Consider the following 23,377-nt stretch of genomic DNA (forward strand, 5'->3'; position numbering starts at 1 on the left):
CTGGGTCTGTGGCAGCACCACTGTGCAGTTACAGCAGCTTCCTTCAGCAGGAGGTGAGGGAAAACAAGCTGAACCTCCAGGATTCACAGTGTTCAGCAGCATTACTTACAGTCCTTCACAAGTCACAATCAAGCCCTAAATGGGACAATTGAAACAGGACAGCCTAGGGGTGATTCTTCTCTTGCCACTATCTCACATAAATCAAGGTTGAAAAAAAAAAAAAAAAAAAAAAAAAAAGTCTTACCTTTCTTGGTTAAAAAAAAATACATTTACAAACCAGAGGAATCAAAGCTAATTGAAAGGAGGAAGGAAGAAAGAATCCAATTCTTCATATTATGTCCTATTCTGAAAAAGAACACTGTCAAAATATAAGCTCAGAGCTGGCACAAGTTCTAACACTGGATACCAAGTACTTTCCTGATAACATACAAATAGCAAACAAATACAGAACTGGATTATTTTGTTTTATTCCACAAACTCACTTTCAGTGTAACCTTAAGCAAATGTATGTCATTTGCAGTACAAGACTATCTAGGACCCATGCTAGATTTCTTTGTATTTACATTATACCAGCACAGCTTTAACATCAAGAAACTCACTCCTGATTTACAGCAGAGAAAGACTAGGCTTTCTGATTTGGAACTAGAATTAAAAATAAAGAACTTCTCAAGCAACTTGTTTTCTCTCCTTAAAAGTTTGAGCATTAAGGTGCCTATTCAGAACCACTCCAAAAACGCCTCAGTTCATTCTAAAAGTTGTTTAACTCTTGTGCAGACAGTTTTGATTACACTGATCCAGGTAATCTGCTGGACAGTTTAACGAAGTCGGGTTATTTTTCATTTCCCAAAACATATTCTCATTGGGCTTTGGAGGACTTGGGAATACCCAGGAATTATCTTCCAGAGAGCTCCTTCCGTAGGAATGGTGTTCCTGAAACGTTTTGCCACCAGCTGGAATTGGTCTCTCATCTGTCCAAGCTTGTAGGGTCACCCTTTCTGATGGGACATGGGCATCTCTCAGCAGAGGGGGAGACACGGCGTTGCTGAGGACTTTATCGTTTTCTGAGAGATTTTTATTGACTACCCCAGATGTCAGATTCAGCTTTGAAATGTCCAAGTCAACACATTGCACTGGTAAAGTACAGGCAGCTGAAGGAAGAAGATAAAAAAAGATTTTAAAATTACATTATCTAATGCATTTTTCATGCACTCCAAATGTACTACAGTCTAGCAGGGATGTTAAACACAGTTTCTTCAAGCCACAAGTTTTCAGACCGTATTCAGTAACTACTCAAAAGCTACAAACAACACTACTCTCACCAGTCTCAAAATGAACCCAAAATCCTGAAATCACAGTGTTTAAAACACACCCACAACTCCAAAAGGTATCTCCTAACTCCCATTTCAACACAGATAAACTGATGGATCTTTTTAACCAGACTGAAATGAATGCTGAAACAGAGACCACCATTTTCACATGCTTGGAGAAATCAGCCAGATGTAGAAGACTGAATGCTGCTTCCTATTCTACTGATTCTTCTAACAAGTTGTACTCTTGTGCCACGCAGAACCCAAATTCTCACTGCCCATGAAGCAGTAAGAGGGAAACATGTGGTGTTCACAGGTTCTCTTGTCTGACTTCCAAAAGTAAAGTGACAGACTACGATGTTCCACCATGTGAAATACCAGAGGAGTTTTAAACTGTTAGGAAGGGGGGAATTTTGAAACAGAACAGCACCTACCTGAAATGAAAGATCTGTAACTTCAACACACATCTGGACATACGGCCAAATACAAGCAGGTCATTTTGTTTTGTAGTGATAATGTACATAAATGTGTAATCAGAGTGGATGAATGCTTCCTGCAGTTAAACTCACATCTTACACAGAGTCTTCTAGAGCAGCTGTTAATCTTGGGCATGAATAGCAATTTTTAACTTTAGCTCTTAAGGGACAGAAAAAGAAGCTGGTATCTTGGTCAAAGAATACAACTTCTGTTTGTCACAATAAATTAAAATTTGTGGCTGTCAGCCCAAACCACTTTCCAATAGCATTGGCATCATGTCTGAAAGACATGGTAAGGCACTGGATATGGCATCTTCATGCTGGCAGGTGTAAAAAGCAATTTGAGGCCTACAGACCCTTAGAAGTTCAAGAAAAATTTAATCCACTGAAAATAGATTGAAAATTTACAAAAAACCCCAAACAAAAATAAAATGGAAAAAACCAACCAAAAAAACCCCCAAAACAACAAGAAGAAAAAAACAAACAAAAACCCCCACAAACACACATGTACATTCAAAATGCCTCCATTCATAACAGCTAAGTAGAATCCATTTGTTAACTGATACTGTTCATGGCCCACACAAAGTAACGAACACGTGTTCTGCAAAATTAATGCAACTCTGACAATGGCAGCTGCTTTGTAGATGCTAAAATCAGCACTGGAGGTATAGGAAGTGGGAGGCTTCAGAAAATTGTACCCATATTTTGCAAGAGCCAAGATTTGTCTCTAAATATAAACAAGTGTGCATTCAGAAGTGTGGCTGATGACCAAGATCAGACCTGTCCACTCTCACATAGTTCTGAAAAAATACTGAAAAAAGTGTACAGATGAAAAGGCAAAAGTCCACTGTTTCCTGATCAATCCAGAATGCCTTCTGTGGCTGTGGAAAACAGCTGCATGAGAACTGCGGAAAATGAGACTCCTCACCAAGAAGAGAAAAATCAGTAGCCGTGTAGTGGCAAGACAGGTAACTCCAAAAAAAACAAGGACATAAAGACAGTATATGATCTCAATCAAACCTTGGCAGATCTAGGATAATTTAGACTCATTCAGTTCCCAGTTTCTCTGCTGAAGGTATTTGACAAAGGTGTTTTAGAATTGTAGGAACACACACTCACCTGGTAACAATAGGGCCAAGTCTAGAAAATGGGTTGACAGTTTGTATCAGCCAAATACCAGAGACAAAGTGATCATTAGTCATTGCTGACCACAAAGGCAGGGACTGCTTGGGAGGTGAAGCCTGTCATTACCTCACTGAGCTGTTTAGAAAGAAAATGTCTTGATCTGGTAATGGACAGGGACATCAGAGACTGTCACCAGTACACTGTAACCAAGTTCACTGTCTTCCACCAGCCAGTATGGTGAGCACAGTAAAGACCACAATTGAAGTGAGCAAAAAACAAAGAAAATCAACTCTTTACCACAGTTTGTTTGACTGACAGTCTAGCATTTGGCTCGAGAAAAACATGTATGGAAGAGAAGAACTGTCTTATAAAGTGCTCACAGAAATTTTAAATAGTTTATGTGAAAAATATTTAACCCTTAAAATTATTTAAGGCAGTTTTGCTTCCCCAGTTTTCTGACATTCAGAAAATGTCACACTGTGTGGCATTTTGTTAGAAAAGACAACTTTTCTGAATACAACATAAAGAAATATGGAACCATAAGGGAATTTCAGTCTTTTAAAGTCTGATTTGAAAATGTTGCCAATTTAATACTTCATATATTCTGTACTGGGAAAAAAGACTGCATTTGCAAAAAGATTTCTTCCCCCCTAACATGAAGTAGTTGTGGTAAAAGGTCAAATACGAGTAAACTTAACACCTCAGCCTTGTGCACATAAGCAACACTTGACTGAGAAAAAAGCCACAAGGGGAACAGAATACAGTACTGAAGAAAAAACACATCAGCAACACCTTTATGTGTGAAGTTGACCAGTATGAGACAGGAGCAAAAGCAGAAAATGGGTAAGCTGGAACCATAATACAGTCTAGCTTATCAACTTCAATTGATGAGATTCTGATAAGATATGATAGGTAGTTTATTTTTAAAATGCTACAGCTTGAATCAATGCTTTGTGTTTGTAAGGTCTGTCACTGCAAACACTGACTTGCCTTTCTTGGCTCCTGGTGGGTTCCTCTGCAGTTTTCGTAGGACCTCAGCTTGCTTGTCAGTCACTACACGCAAATTAGACATTTCTCTCTTCAGGTCCCAATATGTTTGTTGCACACTTTCAAAACAAAAATTTATTACAAGTTAAATACTGCTGCTTCTAAAGCAGTCTATTAACATGCCTATCTAATGCTAATTTATTTTTCTTGCCTGACACACACTGCAAATCTTGTTAGAGTACCATAATGGTAAGTGGACTGAACAGTACTGAGAATTACCTTAAATGGATGAATCTTTGTACATTTTATTTGATTCTCACCTATTACAATATATAATGAATTATATATTGGCATACTAGGTAGTACTAATAATTTCACTCCCCAAAAGAAAGAAATATGAAGCATATTTTTCGATTCAGTATCTGAAACTAACCACCTTCCAATAAAATTAGTCATCTCAAAGGAATACTTTATTTAAAGGGACACCAGGCTATAAAAAAGGCAGAGTGTTAACTGAATGCCTTTCAATAAATGACCACATACCCCAACACATACTATGAGCTTAGTAATATTGATTGTCATTTCAAGTAATCAAAACCCAGTATTTGGGTCTTTATACCATGCATGTTGCTACACTGAATTCAGACTAAATACCCGAGACCCAAACTGAGCATAGACAGAGTCCAAACTAAAATAATAAACCACACCCATTCATATTCAAGTCATCCAATTTATGTTAATACACTCCCTTATCACACAGTGTAAAAAATTGTGTTCCAATTCATTCTCTAAGACAGCATAATACAAGAAACATATTTAGCAACAGCAACACTCTTCCAACACTGATGTTTCAGGTTAATAACTGGTAAGAAAATAAAAAAAATATCAAAGTTAGCATTAGCATATGTTTCTTGGTAAAACTGCTAGCAAAGGCTCACTGAATATCACATTTATGTTGATTAATAATTAACTTAGTGTTCAAAGACATGAGGATGTAGTTACTTCAACTTAAACATGAAATGAATGATTTAATGCTTTTTTAATGCTTAACAGTCTACCAAAACACATTAATTGAGAACAAATATAATGGATGAGAGTTTCCAGAATTTTTTCTTCCTCACTACATTCACCTAAAAGGCATTTATTTGAAAACAGCTCAACATCTCAATCTATTGAGATAGGTAAAAATTAATAAGCTTTATAACTTCATGTAATGCTATCCTTCAAAAATAGCAATATAGGATCACTCCTGCATGAAATATCAAGCACAAATGTGTTCAAAATCACTCTGAGAAGTAGCTATGATGCAAGTCAATGCTAAGAGAGTTCCCTTAAAACAAAGAAACAGAACTTCTATCCACACAAATACTTCCCCAGAATACAAATGTCCAGATTCATAAAGCTCTGTTAAAGAACACAGGAAGCTGATATTTTAATAAATAATGTGTTGTCAGCGATTCTGACAAAGTTGAAATTTTCAGAACTGGTATTTCAGGAAGCTCAGCTAAACCTGTGGCTTTTCTACTGCAGACTCCTTTTGGCTCTTTGAACTCTTAAGAGGTGACAACTTAATTTTAAAGCTGATGTGGCAACCACACTTCCTTAATTCTCATGTTTTGGTCTAAAAAATAAGTTCAAAAATTTTAGTTATGTCAAACCGGAACTGTCCAATATTTAACACAGAAGTGGTAAATATAAGGACAGCTCAGAGTCTGCCACCAACCAGAAGGAAAGTGCTTGGATGAAATTTTTAAAGTGTATTCAGCACATTTACAGCATCTTGCAAAGGGCTGCAGGTACCAAAATTCCACTTAAATCGCATTCAACAGATTTTAATTGTTTTTGTGGATACTGACCTAGAATCCCATTGCAAATTTTCAAGGAATTTGTACCTGAAAACCAAGGATTCCCTGTGCCTGGAGCTTTTATCCTATACTGCCTTCCAGCATGTAATACAAACCTTCACTATGACAGCCTGTTTAAACCTACAGCAAATGAGATTTGCACACTGAGAACTTAAAGTCAGATTTGCAGGCTGCTCACAAATATGAAATAACTACTTTCCAAAAAGTTAACTAAGTGCAAATGCCTCCAATCTCCTATAGAAAGCAGGATTGTTTGCTACAAAAAGTGTTTCTCACAGGAGGTTTTTCAAGTGTTTTCTCCACAGATTTTTGGATGGGCTTGCATATTTATTACACATTCAGTATTTGTATTACAATAAACACTGTACTGTCCATATGCTATTTTAGATGGCTGCCACCTGAGCATGACTTGGTGGAATAGATCTGCTCTGATCAATAATTATTTGATCAAATGATCAGTTTGATCAGAGCAGTGATCGAAGAGATAACTGCTGTGTCTCAAAAGAACATCTTTCATCAGGCTGACTGCAAAGCTCCAGAAAGAACCACAGGAATAAGTATCCAGTCAAGGTGAAAGGACCAAGTGTGATTTGTGTGTAGTGTGTGCATTATTACCATCACTGCACCAGAGAACACACGATGAGAAGTGTCTGTATGCTCTCTTTCAGTGGCTGATCTCCCTTCCCCTCCCATCAACACTTAAAGAAGCACCAAGGCCCATTGCACTAAAGCCTGGTGTTGTGAAGGGCTGCTCTTCCCTCTGGTGGAAAATGGTGTAAGTGCACCAACAGGCATAACTATAAATCTTCATCATCATCATCCCAAACTACAAACATAACAACAACAAAAAAATTACAATGATCTTCCTAAGTAACTATACCTAGATTTTCAATGAAATTATATAACTTGAAATAACACACCTAAAAAGTCTGCAGGAATATTTTACTTGTTCAACAAACTGTCCCTTAGTAAACTGAAAATAAAATATTTCATACCTTTGGATGTCTTTATGAAGGTGGTCTCCATGTAATGGATTTTCTTCTTGAGACTGGTCCTGCATAACAGAGTGAAGGGAAGACAGAGAATGAATGAACATGATTTCAGATATTCTCTCTCAAAAAACAGCACTGAAACGCCAAGTTCCTAGTACTGAAATTGACAAGTAGTCTTCATTTGTGTTAGCTGCAGTGGGTTTCAAAAGGGAAATAAAAACTTCTACTAAGAATTTCTACTGAAAAATGTTAAACTACCTACTTATATGAAGGCATTGCTCAGCCACCTCTGTACTGTTTTTTTTTAACACCTGAACTCTCAGAATTAGAGACTGATTACTTTTTTTAAAGGACATCAAAAGTCTCTCAATTTCTGCTTTTTAAACAGTCTTTTTTTGTTCTTTCCCTACCACGGTAAATAAAGATTTTTAAGTTAATACTGTTTAAGTATAGATTTAATTCCACAGGTTATTTTTATGACAGAACATAATTTATCCCTTCAGTCTAAAAGGCTACTTTAAAATTGCACATACAGGCAGCCTCACCGAATTTAACTGGACTGTTTAACAAATCAACCATTGGGTTCACCTTGTTAGCTGTATTTCTATTGGACCCTCACTTGTGATGAGCTCCCTCCCTTTGAAAACCCTTCTTTCCGTGTTCCCTTCCTAGCATTCCCTCTACCAAAGCTGGTATGGATTTGGTACCTTTACAGTGGCTTTAAGCCAACCTGTACATATTTCAAGCAACTTGTCAATACAATGTACACACTGTATCAACTACAATGTAAAACTTGAGTAAAAATATCTAAAAGTACAGAAAAATAGAAAGTACACTTGCCTAAGGTAGAAAACATTGGAAAACATGCTTTTCTGCTTTAATTTTCATTATTACTTTCATTACATGTTAGCTAAACTAATGTAATGAAAATAAGTAATAATGAAAATACCAGCTGAGTTGAAATAACACTGATTTGTCATTGCCCATTGATTACACTTGACTGTATTTTACCTGACAGATTTTCCCCTCCTGAACTTTTTCACCATCTCCCAAAGATTCAAATTCATAGTTTAAAAAAAAAGTCACACTGTATTACCCCACATTTGAAAACACACACTTTTTTATTTCCTATATTAACCAGTTACCAGGATCAGGAATTATATTAAAGACATAAAACCAAGAACAACAACAACAAAAAAATGGTAACAAAACCCCTCAAAACAAAAAGCTGCTCCCTGTATTTGTTCTGTGCAACAAAAGCTGCTGGCATAAACATTATTTAAACAGTGTCACGTGTAGTATTCCTTACAACTGCTATTTTAGTCTGTTCTGTCTGACATCATTCACTCTCACAATACAATCTGCAATTATTTATGCAGCTGTTACTCTGTTCTAGAGTTACCCGAAGACACCAGAACTGCACACAAGTTACAGCGAGCCTTCAGATTTTACAAGTTATTGAAAGCACCTGAAAATACTCCAGACACAAATGAAACAACCAACAGTAAGGGAAGTTAAAATACCTCACGTGCTTTATCTCCACCTAGTGGAAAAAATGCAGACTCCCTCAAATGCTGTGTGATTCAAGATTACATAATCATCATTATCAATGACCATAAGGGATCTATAAAACAGTCTGCCTTCCCAGACAATCACATTTAAATGTTTTACCTTCACTGTGTAACTTCAATGTGACTGAAGAATCCTAGAGACTGGCACTGTACCTTTCATCAAAGGTAAGATGGAAAGCAGAAAGAATGCACTAAACTTACTGCTATCTTAATTTTCTTTCTGAGATCCTAACAAGGATCTCTAGGTTACAAAAGGTGTCCCTCAAAACAGGTATCTGCCCCAGAAATGGCAGGGAAGGGTGCCAAAAGAGGTTCTTTCTTGACAAGCTTCATGCAACTGCCCTAAAGAGAAGTGCCAGACCTCCTTAAACAAAGTTCATAACATCTTTTAACATTAGCATCCCATGTTTAAAAAACAAACAAACAAAAAAGTATTAATAAGGACCAGCTTTTGCCCAAACATTCTTAGTAGCCCAGCTGACATAGAACTTCTGTGGCTACTTATAAAAAAATCAGAAAGCTTTATTTTCTGTTATTATATAGGCAATGGCTGGGAAATCTCACCTGTATAGAGTCATAGAATATCTCGAGTTAGAAGTGACCCCTAAGGATTAAGTTCAACTCCCTGCTCCCTGCAGGACTACCTAAAACTAAACTTAATAATTAAGAGCATCATCCAGACACTTCTTAAGTTTGGACAGGCTTGAAGCCATAAAACTTCCCTGAGAAGCTTGTCCCTGTTTCCAAGAAAAATGACAGTTTATGAAAATATTTAAGGTTAATTCTACCAAAAGATATTCATCTTTCACTCAACTGTATGCTTCATATTTTTGTTAACCCTTGATTTTGATTGACCATGGGATTCAAAATTAACCATTAATACAAAAAAATCTTTAAAAATTAAGGTACCTTCTTCTTGGAATTTTGCAACTCCTTCCTGAGACTGTTGCACTCTTCCTTGAGTTTTTCTAGATCCTGTTCCAGACTATGCACTTTCAGGTCACTGTTCAGCTTCTCTAATTCCCAGCTAGCCTGAGTACAATTCAGACTTTTTATCACTGTAAAGAAGACAAGCAAGGCAATCAGATTCCAATCTCAGTCCAAGGAACATAACTCAATATGCAACCAGCCCAGTCCCTTCAAAAACATCATATTCTGAAGAAACTGCAGTCCATGGTAACAGGGAAATATAACACTGGTAATGCTGTTGACAGAGGTGGTCTATTTCCTGGGTTTCAAGCATGGAGCCCTACTTTCTAGGAATGCACTGGAGATGTGACACAGAGAAAAAGGAAGTACCAGCATAAAAAGGCACTGGAAAGAGAAAAATCAATTTGTGGCAAACACATCACATATGCCAACTTCCATACTTCTTACATGCTTTGAAAACATGAGTCTTTTGGCCCTCAGATTTGTATGGTTACATTATTTACCATTAAGTTTCCCCCAAGTTTAGTATCAAGAAGTTCCAAACAGAAGAACAAAACATACAATCAAAACAAAATGGGAAAACAAAGTTACACAAATCTTGTTAGACTGAAGCAATTCACATGGTAAGAAGTAACCTAAGCTGATGCTACCATCAGATCAGTAGCAGGGCATTAGTGAGACAGCAAGAAAAGGAAGAACATGACAGGAAGAAACCCACAAGTCTTCAACTGCATGGTGCACTTATTTCCAGATTTAATAGTTTAAACAACCTTAAGTTACACTGATTCTATTTTTTTAAACAAGGTATCAGAGTCCGCTTATGAGTAAAATTGAGTTACAAATTAGGATTGAAATCATCACATTTTCACAGCTCTCCTTAAAAACTCTGAAATTCTTACCTCCTGAAATGATGAGGTCCTCAACAGTGATACTAGCACTACCTGCAGTTTGTTTTTCTGGGTTTAAACACTTGTGAAATTGAAGTAGTGCATTACATGCTTATGGTCCTCATGGAGAGTAATCCAATTCAAGCACAGCCACACTCAAAAGTGCCTATCAAATGACTGCATTTGCATAGACTCTGAAGTCAGTCCATATCTCTAAGTTTATTCAGATGACATTTTCTTGTAATTAAATTTATCAAGGGTTTTTTTTTTTTACTTCCATGGTGTTTTGTTTACGTGTCTGTCACACACAAAGCACTCTTTACAACTGCAGTAAGAGAAGCTGGATTTGGGCTTTTGGAATTGCCAGGATATACTGTTAGTTTCTCCTTCCACTTTTCACCAGGCTCTCTACAACCAACATCTTTATCTTCTCCGATTTCCCAGCCATCTAAGTAACTGTTGGTGACTGAAGCTATTGCTATACAACATCCTCTTGTAATTGTCGTATCCCAACAGCGAGACAAAGCAGTATCCTGGACCCTCTGCAGGTGCCAGAGGAAGTGGGATTGAATGATCTTTATACTTGAACGGGTCTCTGCCCTCCTCTGAGGAAAATGTGGTGGGGTCCAGAGATGTACATGACGCAGCCTATAAACTGTCAGATGGTGCCCGTTTCTCAAATTTGTAAATCATCTATGGCAGAAGAACACAACAGCCTCACAACATACACGTCACCACTCACAAGAATGAAGACAAGTTCAAAGTACCTCACTGCTGTTCATGCCTCTTACCTTGCCCCTATATAGGGTAAACTTCATGCCCCAAGAGCACAATATAACACTACAGCTCGTCAACATACCTTAAGATGAAGTAACCAAATGCATACCTTGCTGAGTTTCCACTTCAGTTCTTAGTTGTAACAGCTCTATTTCTTTAGATTGCAACTGTTCATTCAAGTTTTTCAAGGATTCCGCACTTTCTTTCGCCTGTTTTCAGAGGGGGAAAAAACCCCAACCCAAAATAATTTGTGAAGAATTTTTCTACCATGTCTGACAATTCAGTATTTTAGAACAAATACAACAACAACGAAAAATATTGCTTTGATTTTTTTAGCATTATTCTAGCCCCACAATACAACTGAGGTACTTTAAATCGTTATTCCTACAGAAAGTATTGTCATGTACTTGAAAAGAGCGATAAAACCAACACCACAGATGTTAGGTCTATAAAGTTCATTCTACAGTAAACACACAGTAACTATGCAGTACTGATAAAGCATGCATTGAAGTCATTAGTTCAAAAGGCACACCATTTTCTCCAGTCTGCTTTTCAAATGGTCGCGGTCGATGCAGGCCTCCCGATAGGCTTGGTAGGCCTTATTGACTTGTTCCCGCCCAACGGAGCTGCATTCCTCCTCCAGCCGCGAGCCAAGCACCTGAGTGTTCAACACACCAGGGACAAGTCAGAAGTTTTAGATATCATGCTGAGAACTTCAAAATCTTAAAAAGGCAATGGTGTACCTGCAATATTAATCTATCAGCTTTTCTTTTTTTTTTTCAGTTTAGATAATTAATCAAATACACTGATACAGGTCCAAGTTTTTTATGAAAGTACAACAAAGGCTGTCTACAAATTCTGAAATCACTAACAATACTTAATGCTCACTAATTTATAGCATCATAGAGTAGTTTGAGTTGGAAGAGGACATTTAGTCCTCATCTAGTCCAACCCCCCTGCCATGGACAGGGACGCTTTCCAGTAGATTCCTATGAGTTCACTCCTATGAGTACTTAAATCCATTCATAAGTCATGATTACTCACACTGACAATCCCTTAATCATATTTTTTCCAGGCTCTGAAAAAATGTGAACTGCTTTTTGAAAAAGGAGTTTTAAGCATATAGAATATGCACAACACATAGAAAGTTTAAAGGAAACCAAACATAATTTCTTAAATACCTCAATGTAAATAATGAATTTTTTTCGGTGTATTTATGTAAGAAAAGTCAAAGCAGAATTATTTTACAAATAATTATGAACTTTCAGATGATCACCATCTCACTGTCTGCTATGGCAAAAAACAAGCAAGGCAGAATAAGCACTATCAACTGGTTTGCTAGAAAAAGGGAACAGAGTTAAAATATATTCAACATTTTTCAAAAGACAGGAAAAGTCTTACATCAAATTACAACCATTCATACAAAAAGTTCTTGCTTTAATTAAGTATTGCATTTTCCTTTTCAATCTTTTTATCCTGCACACTTACTTTTGAACACAGTTTAAATATCTCATAGATATTCACACCAGATTGGCACATATTTTCTTAAAATTTAGGAGTCACCTAAAAAAAAAATTACTAAAAGAAAGCATTGACACTCATGTATCTACCTTAAATATCTCCTCTTTTAAGTTTGCTTGAAAGAAAGTATGGGAAAACAAGCCACAAAGACAGGAAGCTCCTGCCCCGTGCTTTTTTTCCCCCCTATGTGTATGAATCCTTTTAAGTTTTGTCCTTTATATTTTTCTCCCCCTAATAAAGCCACTCAAATAGAACACAAGCCTTAAAAAGCTTTCTGGAAGTTTCCATGCACGTTGAAATTGAAAACTCCAAAGGAGTAACTAAGGTATATTAGCTATTGCCAAAGACTGAAAGTCACTAACAGTCTTGGCCTTCTCAATACACCTCCCTCATAGAAACACTTTTATGGGATTCACACACTAAAAAGCTCTCTCTACAGAAAATGAAGTGTCATCTCCAAGAGAATTCAACTGAACAGGCAAGACCAAAAGACACAAGGCAAAAGAAATTGTCAAGGTCAAATCCTGTTTATTGTGATTTTGAGTAACTGCTGCAGAAGCCCTCTTGTTAAGAGGGTAGAAATGAGCCAAGACACAGACTTGTTTATCACAGCATGAAAAGGGTCCTGGTTTATTCCACTTTACAGCTTATCCTGACTCTAACCATTCACTGACTCTGGCTGCAGCAAGCTCCTACTGTAGGTTTCCCCTGCAGCCTCTGACTGCTGGTTCTTTCCTGCTAAACTATGACTGCATGGATTGGTTTGCAGACTGTGACTGCAGGTTCCACCAACAGGCTCTAACTGCAGACCCAGACTGACCTCATAGCAGTGATTCTCTCTCCCCAGGATCCTTCTTTGTCATGGTTCCTTCTACCACCTAACCCACTCCCTTTTATCACACTTATCTTAACTGGATATAGCTGTGACTCATCAGGGGTGAGGCTGTATTGGGTAATTAACATAGCTGTTACTTATTGGGGTGAGGTTACCTGTATTCCCTTCTCCAACAAGTAACCACATAAAAGATGTTGCACTCAGGATGTGTAATTCAGAGAATATTAGGTTTAAACCTCTATTCCTCTTGCTAACATCCCCTCCAGACCTTATATAAAGGAAGTCCCGGGATAGTTTTGCTTTTTGACAAAAAGTCAATCCTGTCTTCGCCAAGAATTCCCGAATAAGTGATTCAACGCTGTGCCAAGTGTGACTCAAGTTCTTCATTCCAATGCCACAAAATAATACACAATTGGAAAGCTTTTAAGAGTCAGTAGCATAGAGTTAAGAGTAATTCCTAAAAAAAGTCTCAGCTCTAACACTAGGACCTATCTTTGCATCTTATATAAGGAAGCAATCTATCAAAGTCAAGAACTCCTGCAGAACAAAGACACTTGGTACTGAACAATGGATATATGTTTAATGACAGCATCCATTACTTGCAGAGAAAAACCTGTGCTCTGGTCAATTTTGAGCTTTAATGAACTTCACTAGTTTATGGCCACGAGAAACTGCCTAGAACACAAATTCCAAGATTAATTTACATTTTAGAATTACTGCATCAAAAGCCAGCCAGCAAACGTCTATACTAAGCATTGCAACTTTGTATTTCACGCTTGAGGTTGTGATTAGGTAGAACTAGCTGGATATTCTTAGCAACCAATTTTTCCTTATCATTTTGGTATGCTGAGCCCAAGAGAGTCTTCTGATAGACAATTGCTGGATTCTGATAATTGACAAGCTTTGCACATCACTGTTCAACAAGACTGTGTCACAAGTGCCCAAGCTAATAAACACCATAAAGAGGCACCCAAACTACAGTGACAAATTCTGTGCAACCACACATCTGTCTGAATCAAAGTCATTGTCTTTGCATTGCATCATATATGGGCCCAGTGAGAATCAAAAATGTAGTATAACACAACTACAGTATTAGAGGAACAAACTGCATTTCACCTAAACAAATAAGACAATTTACAAAAAAATTTTAACATGGAAATTACTCTAAGGGTACATTTTAAATCCTTAACCTTCTTCTCTGCCATCCAGGAGCAAAAGATAAGATGCTATCAGAAACTGGTATATCAACTATTTTCTTACCTTCTCTTCTAAAATTCTCACTTTTTTTTTTAAGAAGGAATTCTCCTTCTCTGTCTCCTTCAGTCGTTTCTTGATATCTTCATATGCAGTGACAAGTGCAAAGTGTGAGGCAACAGACTCATCTCCACTATAGGATGGAACAGGAATATCGCTGTCTCTCTTGTGAGCACTGTCTGCTTTTTCATGGTTCAAAATACAGATGTCATCCTCTACCAACTCCTCCATGACAGCTGTTAAAAAGACAGATATAAGTGCTAAGTTTTCACAAAGACAAATTCATCAAGAGTCTGAAAACCTTCCAAAATAATACTGCAGGATGTTTCTGTCTATGACAAGATGGAACAATCAGGAAGTATCTTAATATTGCAGAAAAATCTTGAAATCCATTTTACCTTGAAAATACACTGTTTAGAAAAGACACGTTTCACTGTTACTTGATTAAAATATTTTGAGTACCTATCAGATGTATGAACCCTCAAATTCATTTTATTAAGTCTTAACACCAATGTAGAATTTGGCTGGTACCAACTATCTAACACCAAAGGAATATTATATCAGAGCTTTTTCAAGCCAGCATTGAGCAGTAAAAAAGAATACAGTTCCAACAAATCAACTAACTCCTGTGGTTCCTGAGCACAAGTGCCAAGGTTTCTTTATTTTCAAATGCAAATACTTATATTTTTCCCAAATTTTAAAATAGAATCTCAAGTACACTTGTGTTTGCTCTTAAAGAGACTGCATGAGCAGCCATTCTCTCCTTGGTCCCAGTAGAAAACCTCCTTCTGAACAACAATTACAGTAATTTTTGACTGAAAATATGAGAATGAAAACATGCACAGTAATGTGACCTGCCTCAGTATGTGTGGAGAAAACTTACAATAATCTGACCATTAGTAAAGTACCACTCTAAAATATCAGGCAGAACCACCTGAATGACAACTGCAAAGTAGATGTTACACTGATCTTTCATTACAACCTACATCATTTAGGCACAGCAAAACATTCAAAAAGAAATACCATCTTAAAGAAATTCTATATATTTTCTTGAGCAACAGGTCTTAAGGGAAAACCCCCAAAAAACATTTTCCTTAAGAGTTATAAGTTACCTGTAACAAGTTTTGGGATTTTTCTAAAAAACAAGTCAACCTCCAAAGCACAAAACCAACCAATTAAAAAAAGACACATTGCATTCAGTTATGAACATCCAGATTATTTGTATTCCTATGCAATACTAAGAAATGCTACAAAGTGCCTGATAATACCACCCCCCGTTAAGCAAGCTAGTGATGTGACTTCTAGGAAAAGTAGACTTTTATTTTTTCCCCTTCAACAAATCCTTAAGTTCCTGATGATTAGCTAATCAACCAACAGAAATGCTGGAATGAAAGAACTGAGCACAATGAAGACAGCTTTTTGTACTGCAGGAAAAATTTACTTCAACAGAAAACCAACTTGGTCAGCAGAACTTTGCAGAAAAGCCAGGCATTAGTGCAAAAAAGCCCCATGGCCACAATTGCTGTTTTCTACTGTGTATTTGCTATTTGAATTCAAAATACACTTCCATTTGTTTATAGATTACAAGAAGTAAAGGCCTGGAGCTTGTCTATATGGTCAAATTTCTCTCACCATGCTGGAAAGCTTTCAGAGTGCAGCATTATGAAGAGCTGTAGTACAGCTATTGCAGAACAATGGTGCTCTTATCACATTTGTCTCAATTTGCTCCAAGCCAGTTAGACAACATGATAAAAAACTGTGACAGCTCATTTCTACTAAATAAGACAGCAGTGGAGTTTTTCAACAGTGAAAAAAAGACAAGAACACTACAAACCAAAGCTGAACTCCTTTTAATGCTTATGTTCAGGAGGTGAATAGATGCCTTGTACGTTGTTTGATGCATTCTGACAAAAAAAGTAGCCTAAGCTTCCCTTGCTTGTTGTTCTGCCTTCAATTTTCTGTGATATTTTAGTAGAAAGAACCCTGCAAAAAACGTTTGCTTCCTTTTCATTGTAAGAACAGTATCACTCCATGCACAAGGTGACCTTGACCAAAAGCACCACATCATTCAAACTGCATTAACTGACTGAAGGAATTGCTCATTTTGTCTTCCAAGATGAGCATAACACACCAGCTTATCCTCCCCCATTTCACCAAAGACCCTGCAAGTCTTGTCACCCATCTCATCAAATTCCCAAGAGTTTGCCCTCTCAAGGCAACACATCTCCTTTTCTCTGAACACTTGACTCAAATGGCGTTAAAGAAGTGTCACAACTTATCATTATCTCGAAGAAAGCAGCAGATTTGTGACCTTGTACATAAAACAGATCTTTGTCCCCATGCTTTCCTACAGCTCCTAAACTCGAGCATCATACGTTCCCTATTTCTTGCACACATCAGTGCTACCAGGAGATGGCAATATGGGAAAACAGGATCATATTTATTCTGCATTTTGTTAACCAAAAGTGCCTTTATTAGCTTCCAAGAGAGAAACACCTTCCAAATAAGACTCAGCATACACAAATACTATTTTATAAATTCAAGTACACACCTAACCTGCACCTGCTAGGAAGACCAGTTACTTTAACATTTTTTTACTTGAAAGATCTCATTTAGTTTATAGCATTATTCAATTCGGGTTTTCTAATTCAAAGGGATTTTGTTTGCATGCTTTTTCTAAATTTCTACACAGTTCCAAAAAATCCAATACACACACATTTTTGACTAATGGTATTGCTAAGTGATGACAAGCTGCCATTAAACAGTTCAAGAGCAGCAGTACTATAAAAGGCCATGGTGAAATGCACAGCTCACCCAGCTTTTTTTGCTGTCAGGACAGACAGAAACTCTCAGTATAGTAAAAGAAGTTATGTTTGTAAGAAATCCCCCACTCCAGCTGTAGTCTTTAATTTTACTCGAGGACAGGAATCAAAATTTAGATTCCTCAGTACTATATTACCTCATTTTAAAAAATATGAACTGACAGCAGCAATCGAAGAAGTGCTTTGATTATTCCACAGGTTACACCTCGTCAAATGTGGAAGAAGGATGCCAGAAGAGCTTTTCAGGATGGTTCAGCAAGCCCAGCTACAGACTTCTGCCCTGTTTTAATCTGTTTGACTTCTCCTGATTCCAAGTCACACTTGTATGCGCTGCTGAAAATGCCCCAGAGCTGACACTCTGAAACACCTGAGTGAATTTCAACCTCTCTGGAGCTGCAATTCATGAAATAATCTGTCCTACAGTAGCCAGGTCAAGTGAAAGGTTTCTCACTAAAATATCTGAAGTAATATACTGACAAGTTAATGTCTAAGAATACAACTGATGTCCACCTCAGCCTCCTTAAGGCAAACTTCAAAATCCCATTTACCACAAATCCCATCCCAAGAAAGGTCTCCCTAATACTTTTTACTCCCTTTACTTCAGCACAGTAGCTAAATATTTTGCCTGTGATAAATATATTGCATTTACACTTTAGAATGATCTGCACACAAAACAGCCTACTTAAAAGGACTTTAATCTTTATGTCCAAAAATAAATACATTAACGAGTACCAGTACTATTGCTTGTATTAAATAACTAATGTTTAAAAGCCAACAAACAAAAACCCCAAACTTGAATACACTGTTGATGAGAAACAGTATTAAGTTCTAGAAGGACTAATTATGTTCCCTGTTTATAAACAAATGAGTTTGGAGAGGTGGCACCACTTACGTTTTCTTTCACCTAATGTGAAGAAAAGAAGAATTAACAGGAGCCACTTCTGTTGCTCAATATAGGTTATAGAACGGCTTTGATTCAATACAATAAATATCTTGAGCAAAATAATGTTTTCCCATATCTTACTAATGCTTGGCAGAAACATAGCCTTTCTCTTTAAAGAGCTTTATGAATACTAGTCATTAACACCATGGGAGGCAGTTAAATATAAAACACATTCTACATACAGGGAACAAGGGATGCAGAGGCTTTAATAGCAAACAGACCACTGCACAAACAGAGCTCTATAGTTTGAAATGCTAATCTTACTCTTGGATCAGAAGGAGAGATAGTAAAAGCAGGATTACATTAAATTTTTTCCCAGTATGAAGCAGATTCTCATTTTGGCCTAACAGTTGATTTGAAAGAGAATAAAACAGTTTTCAAAATATTTCCAAATATCAAATGCAAATAATTTCAAGATGGTTGTTTTCTTGTTTGCCTTCCAGACTCCAAGGGTTTGACTTCATAATAGTAGTATGAACAGTTTCCAGCTGTTGATAACAACAGCATAATTTCTGTACTGATTTATCTTGCCTTACATAGAAGGGTATACATATATGCATGTAGACATAAAAACCCCTTTAAATTCAAGAAATGCCTTTGAACCAAAGGAATCCTGAGTGAGCATGTTACAACCCTTACCCTTAATTTCAGAAAAGCTGTAGTGATTTTTTTTTTCTTTTTTTTTTAAAGACACTTCAGCACAGCAAGGAACAATACAGAATTCCTGCAGCCAGCATCAAAAACTCCACACAGTACTTGGAGCACTTGACACAAGATGTTAAAACAAGCAAGACTTCCAATCTCTTTAAGCATCCATCACTTTGCAGAAATCTTAGGCTCTCCTTGATTCCAGTTGTGAACAGATTGTTCTACAGAGAAAGGCATCACTTGTTACACATACTTGCTCTATTTTTAAAGAGCAAAAATAATTCACACACATCTCAGTAGATGCTACTTTGGCCACTGTTCATCCTTTCCTATGGCCAAAGTCCACAGGCCCTCCCAGAGGGTCGCTGAGCACAGTCTGGCTGTCTCAGTGTCCTCGGTGCTCCTTCAGAAACAGGGCAGCCTGTGAGCTACATGAGACTCCAGAGCACTTTCGTTTTATTGCCCTCAGGAAATGGAAACTCACTGTCTCTAAGCTCACACACCAGATCACTGTAGCTCATCTACCCTGAACATCTGGGTAAGCTACAAAAGCCAAGCAAAATCTCCTTAGGTACAACAGCCAATTTTTTTCAATTTCAAGGTTTTTACAACAAATAATCTACTCTCACAAGGACCAGAAAAGCAATAAAAAGCCCATTTTATGCCAACAGCACTTGATAATTTTTACTTTCTCTGAACAGTGTCAGACTCCAGTACCCCCATCGCTAATTTGCAAATCTTATGCATCCTCAATGTAACATATTCAATCTGCCTTTCTGTGGATGCTGTCATAATAATCACTTTCCCTGACAGCTACCTGAAAAGAGGGAAAATAAAAACCCAGAAGCAGGAGTCAATAAAATATTATCCTTTCAGCATCATATAATCCTGTTTATTAAACTATTACATTTAATGTTGAAACTAATTAGAAGCAGTACTGTCAAAGAAACATAAGTAGGAGCATGATGGCTTTTGGCTGTTAAACACTTCTAGGACCAAATGTAAGTATCTTAAAAGGTATCTTTTGCTGTTCATTCATTCCCATTTCAAAAGGTTTATACAGAATAACTATTTCCAAAAGTTTAGAGGATTTGTTTTAGATTTTTTTTTAATATATCTTCTTTTGAAAACTAAACAGCAGGTCCTACCTCCCAATCACGTTTCCTTCTATTCAATTAAAGTGCCAGACTAATTAGCATTCAATCAGTTCACAAGTTCAGTGATAGGCTGTATGTAAGTGCATTAACTTTTAATTCAACTGAAAATGTGCTTCACCTGTTACAGCTACTGGAAGGAAAGTGAGTCCCACCAATGCCTTTAGTCATCCTGCAACTCATTAACACAACATCTGTAGGTTTCCAGGAGACAACTAGACAGGATGCCAGCAAATATAATCCAAGCTTCCTTTTACAGGGGGATCAAATGATCTTCCCAAGTTCTTTTCAACTTGGCCTGTCTTCTAAAATTGTATATTCAGATTTATATGGCAATATTTCAGACAAACCTGGTAATTTGAACCTAAGTTCCACTTAGCAGCTTCTAAATGGAGGACTTCAAATATTCAAGCCAGTTATGCTTCACTTACCCTCTCAAACTTAATTTCTTCTCCCCAAAGGTCCTGTCATTGCATCTACAATTTCACACACTAAGAACTCCACATGAAACACTGTATGATCACGTAAATTAGTTAATTAATGCAACCATAGCATAAATATTCAGCAAAAACATGAGACTGATTCCCAAGTGAACCATGGATAACGCACACAGGTATGGAGTCTCCTTCAGCAAAACTCCTCACTGATTCCTACCAAGCTGGTGTTCCTATCCTGACCCTTTTGTTAATCCTATCATTGCCATCTTAGCAAACTGGATCTCATTATCACTGTTTTATTTAATATGGACTGTAAGACTTCCTGTCTAGAAAATCCCTGTGAAAGAATGAAAATTATATCAAAAAGTAAAGTCACACTGCATTTTATCCTGTTTTCTTCTACATGTTCTTTTTTCTTCAAATTCTGTTTTAAAGAAACCAGATACGGAATAGCATGGGCAGTGACAGGGTAGTTTCCACTTTCTTAAGTGGGCAACCCACATTTAACATTTCATAGTGCACAATATCCGATTCCATCCATCTATTGAAATAATACAAACAAATGTTACTGCATTTGCAACTCTGTGCAAACTCAATGATTTTCCAATGCTGTGAGACGAAACTATTCTATTTCTCTGCTTAGAGTACACTAAGCACAGTTTGTTGACATATCTGACCAATAATTTTCACACTTTCCCCACCTTTTGAGTTTCACATAGAAAAAAGAGATATGCCAAAAACCAAAGTAGAATACTTGCTGAAATTTAGGCAATCTTAAAACTATTTCTATTTATTACCCATTTTTGCTGCACAAAGATGTCACTTCACCCTTCACTGTTTTGAAAAGTTTTTTACTATTTAGTTTTCACTGTAAAACATAACCTAGCCAGTATTAGGGCAATGGTCACCTCACACTTTTCTAAACCGCAAATGTAGCAAACAAGGTTCTGAAAAACGATCAATTTTAGCAAAAAACACGGGTTTTGGGAGTGAGGAGGTGGCTAAACCCTTCTTCATACAGTCTAATCTAGAGTTCAGTCAACCAGTGTTTTCTGGCTTGTGACTTCACTGAGCGTTTAGATGAAAAAATACTGCTGAAAATCTGAGGCAACAGTCACCTACTTAAGTTATATGGCAATTATCTGATAAACATTTCTAACAAAAGTCTGGTTATTAAACAGCAATTATTCAAAGAACAAAAAGCAGTCATTATCTTAGATTTCTTTTGGTTTCTACAGTAATTCTAGTAGAATTACTAAAATTCTAAAACAGATGTGGGAACAGATAACTTGGATTATTAGTAGCACATGATCATATACCACTATCCAGGAAATAACATGTTTCCCACAGCCCCTGACAGCATTTCCCAGAAAATTGTCACAGAAGAGAGACTGACCTTTGGAGTCCAGAGCAGACTTAACTATCCAGGCAGTAATTCTCCCCTAACTCCACTTTTTCCAGAGTCTGCTTCCAGCACACTGATTTTATTGCATACATACAGTGAAAGACAGTGGGGAAATTAAAGGATTCCTTAAGAAACAAAAAGCTCCTAAAAGCACTCACTGGAGTTGAGTTGACATTCACTTTCAAATTGCTAGGGGACCAATTTATTTAAGGAGATAGGGGTATTTTCCCTACCAGATGAAACACCAGGATTTAAAGACGCAATTTGTTAAAAGCTGAAAGCACCACTAGCACACACAATTACCTCAAAGCTCATCCGCACTCCCTTCTTCCAAACTAACACAGCCTGGAGCACCTGTATTCCTGTCAGCTCCAATATTCCATCATGTTACTGTTTTCACACCCGCCGTCCTACTTTCCCCGTTTCCTTTGCCAGACTCCCCCTGTACCAAGGCACGAACTGCAGCTCCAGAAAGCACAGAGTTTTTCAGCTTGAGCAGAGGCAGCTCTGTAACCATCCTGAGCGCCTGCCCCAGGCCCAGCCCCAGCCTGGCAGCGGTACCTACAAACCGTGCTCCCCGTCCCCCCACGGCATGACCCCTATTCCGGCCAAGGGTGACTGGGCAGGGACAAGACACAAGACCAACAGCCTGCTCCTTCTGAAACTCAGGAAGTTCCACTCCAGCGTGAGGAAGAACTTTGTATGCGGGAGGCAGAGCACTGAACAGGCTGACCAGGGAGGGCGTGGAGTGTCCCCCTCTGGAGTCACCCAAACCCACCTGCACGCGTTCCTGTGTCACCTGTAACCTGCTCGGGGCAGAGGGACGGGACCAGATGATCTCCCCTCCAACCCTAACAATTCTGGGCTTCTACGAGGATGACTCTATTTTAAGGGGAGAAAGGAAAGACCAGCCTCTTTTCCCAGGGGCAGCCGCTTCTCTCCACGGGGCAGGAAGCTGCCCAGCACCCCGGGGAGCCCCGGCCGGGCCGCCCGCGTTCCCCCGCCCCGGCACCCACCTGTCCGGGCCCGCTGGGCCGGGGGTCAGCGGCGGGCGCTCAGCTCTGCGGGGAGGCAGCGCCGCCCCTCGCGGTCTCCGCTCGGGCCCCCTCGGGCGCCCATCGCCCCCGCCCCGCCGGCTCGGCCCCGCTTTCGGCCTCCGCCACCGCGGGGAATTCCCGGGGCTCGGCGCCGCCCCCGCCGCCTCCGAGGAAGTCAACAAACGCCGCTCCCGGTCCCGGCCAACAGGCGGGCGCCGCTGCCGGAAAGAGAGAGGCGGCCCCGGCGCCTGGCCAGGAAAGGGAGGAGGCAGCGCGGACTGCAAGTCCCGGCGTGCAAGCGGCCGCCCCGCCCCGCCGAGCGCCCCGGGAAGCGCGGCCCGGCCCTAGCTCCGCCCGGCCGGGGGTGGTTCTGCCGCCGCCCCCGAGCGGCCTGAGGGGTGTTA

At 38.5% G+C, this 23,377-nt stretch overlaps 1 protein-coding gene across 1 annotated transcript; it reads right to left on the reverse strand.

Annotated features, from left to right (window-relative positions):
* Positions 1–443: 443 nt before the first annotated feature.
* AZI2 (5-azacytidine induced 2) lies at positions 444–23,097 on the reverse strand. Its single transcript, XM_083868953.1, has 8 exons — positions 22,953–23,097; positions 14,534–14,763; positions 11,450–11,575; positions 11,027–11,126; positions 9,233–9,381; positions 6,756–6,814; positions 3,899–4,014; positions 444–1,148 (listed from the first exon to the last, which is right to left on the reverse strand). The coding sequence occupies exons 2-8, from the start codon at positions 14,756–14,758 to the stop codon at positions 760–762; spliced, it is 1,164 nt and encodes a 387-aa protein (XP_083725079.1). The 5' UTR covers positions 14,759–14,763; positions 22,953–23,097; the 3' UTR covers positions 444–759.
* Between the last annotated feature and the right edge of the window lie 280 nt (positions 23,098–23,377).

This window comes from Zosterops lateralis (genome assembly GCF_965231275.1).
Source record: "Zosterops lateralis genome assembly, chromosome: 1".
NCBI classification, from domain to species: Eukaryota; Metazoa; Chordata; class Aves; order Passeriformes; family Zosteropidae; genus Zosterops; species Zosterops lateralis.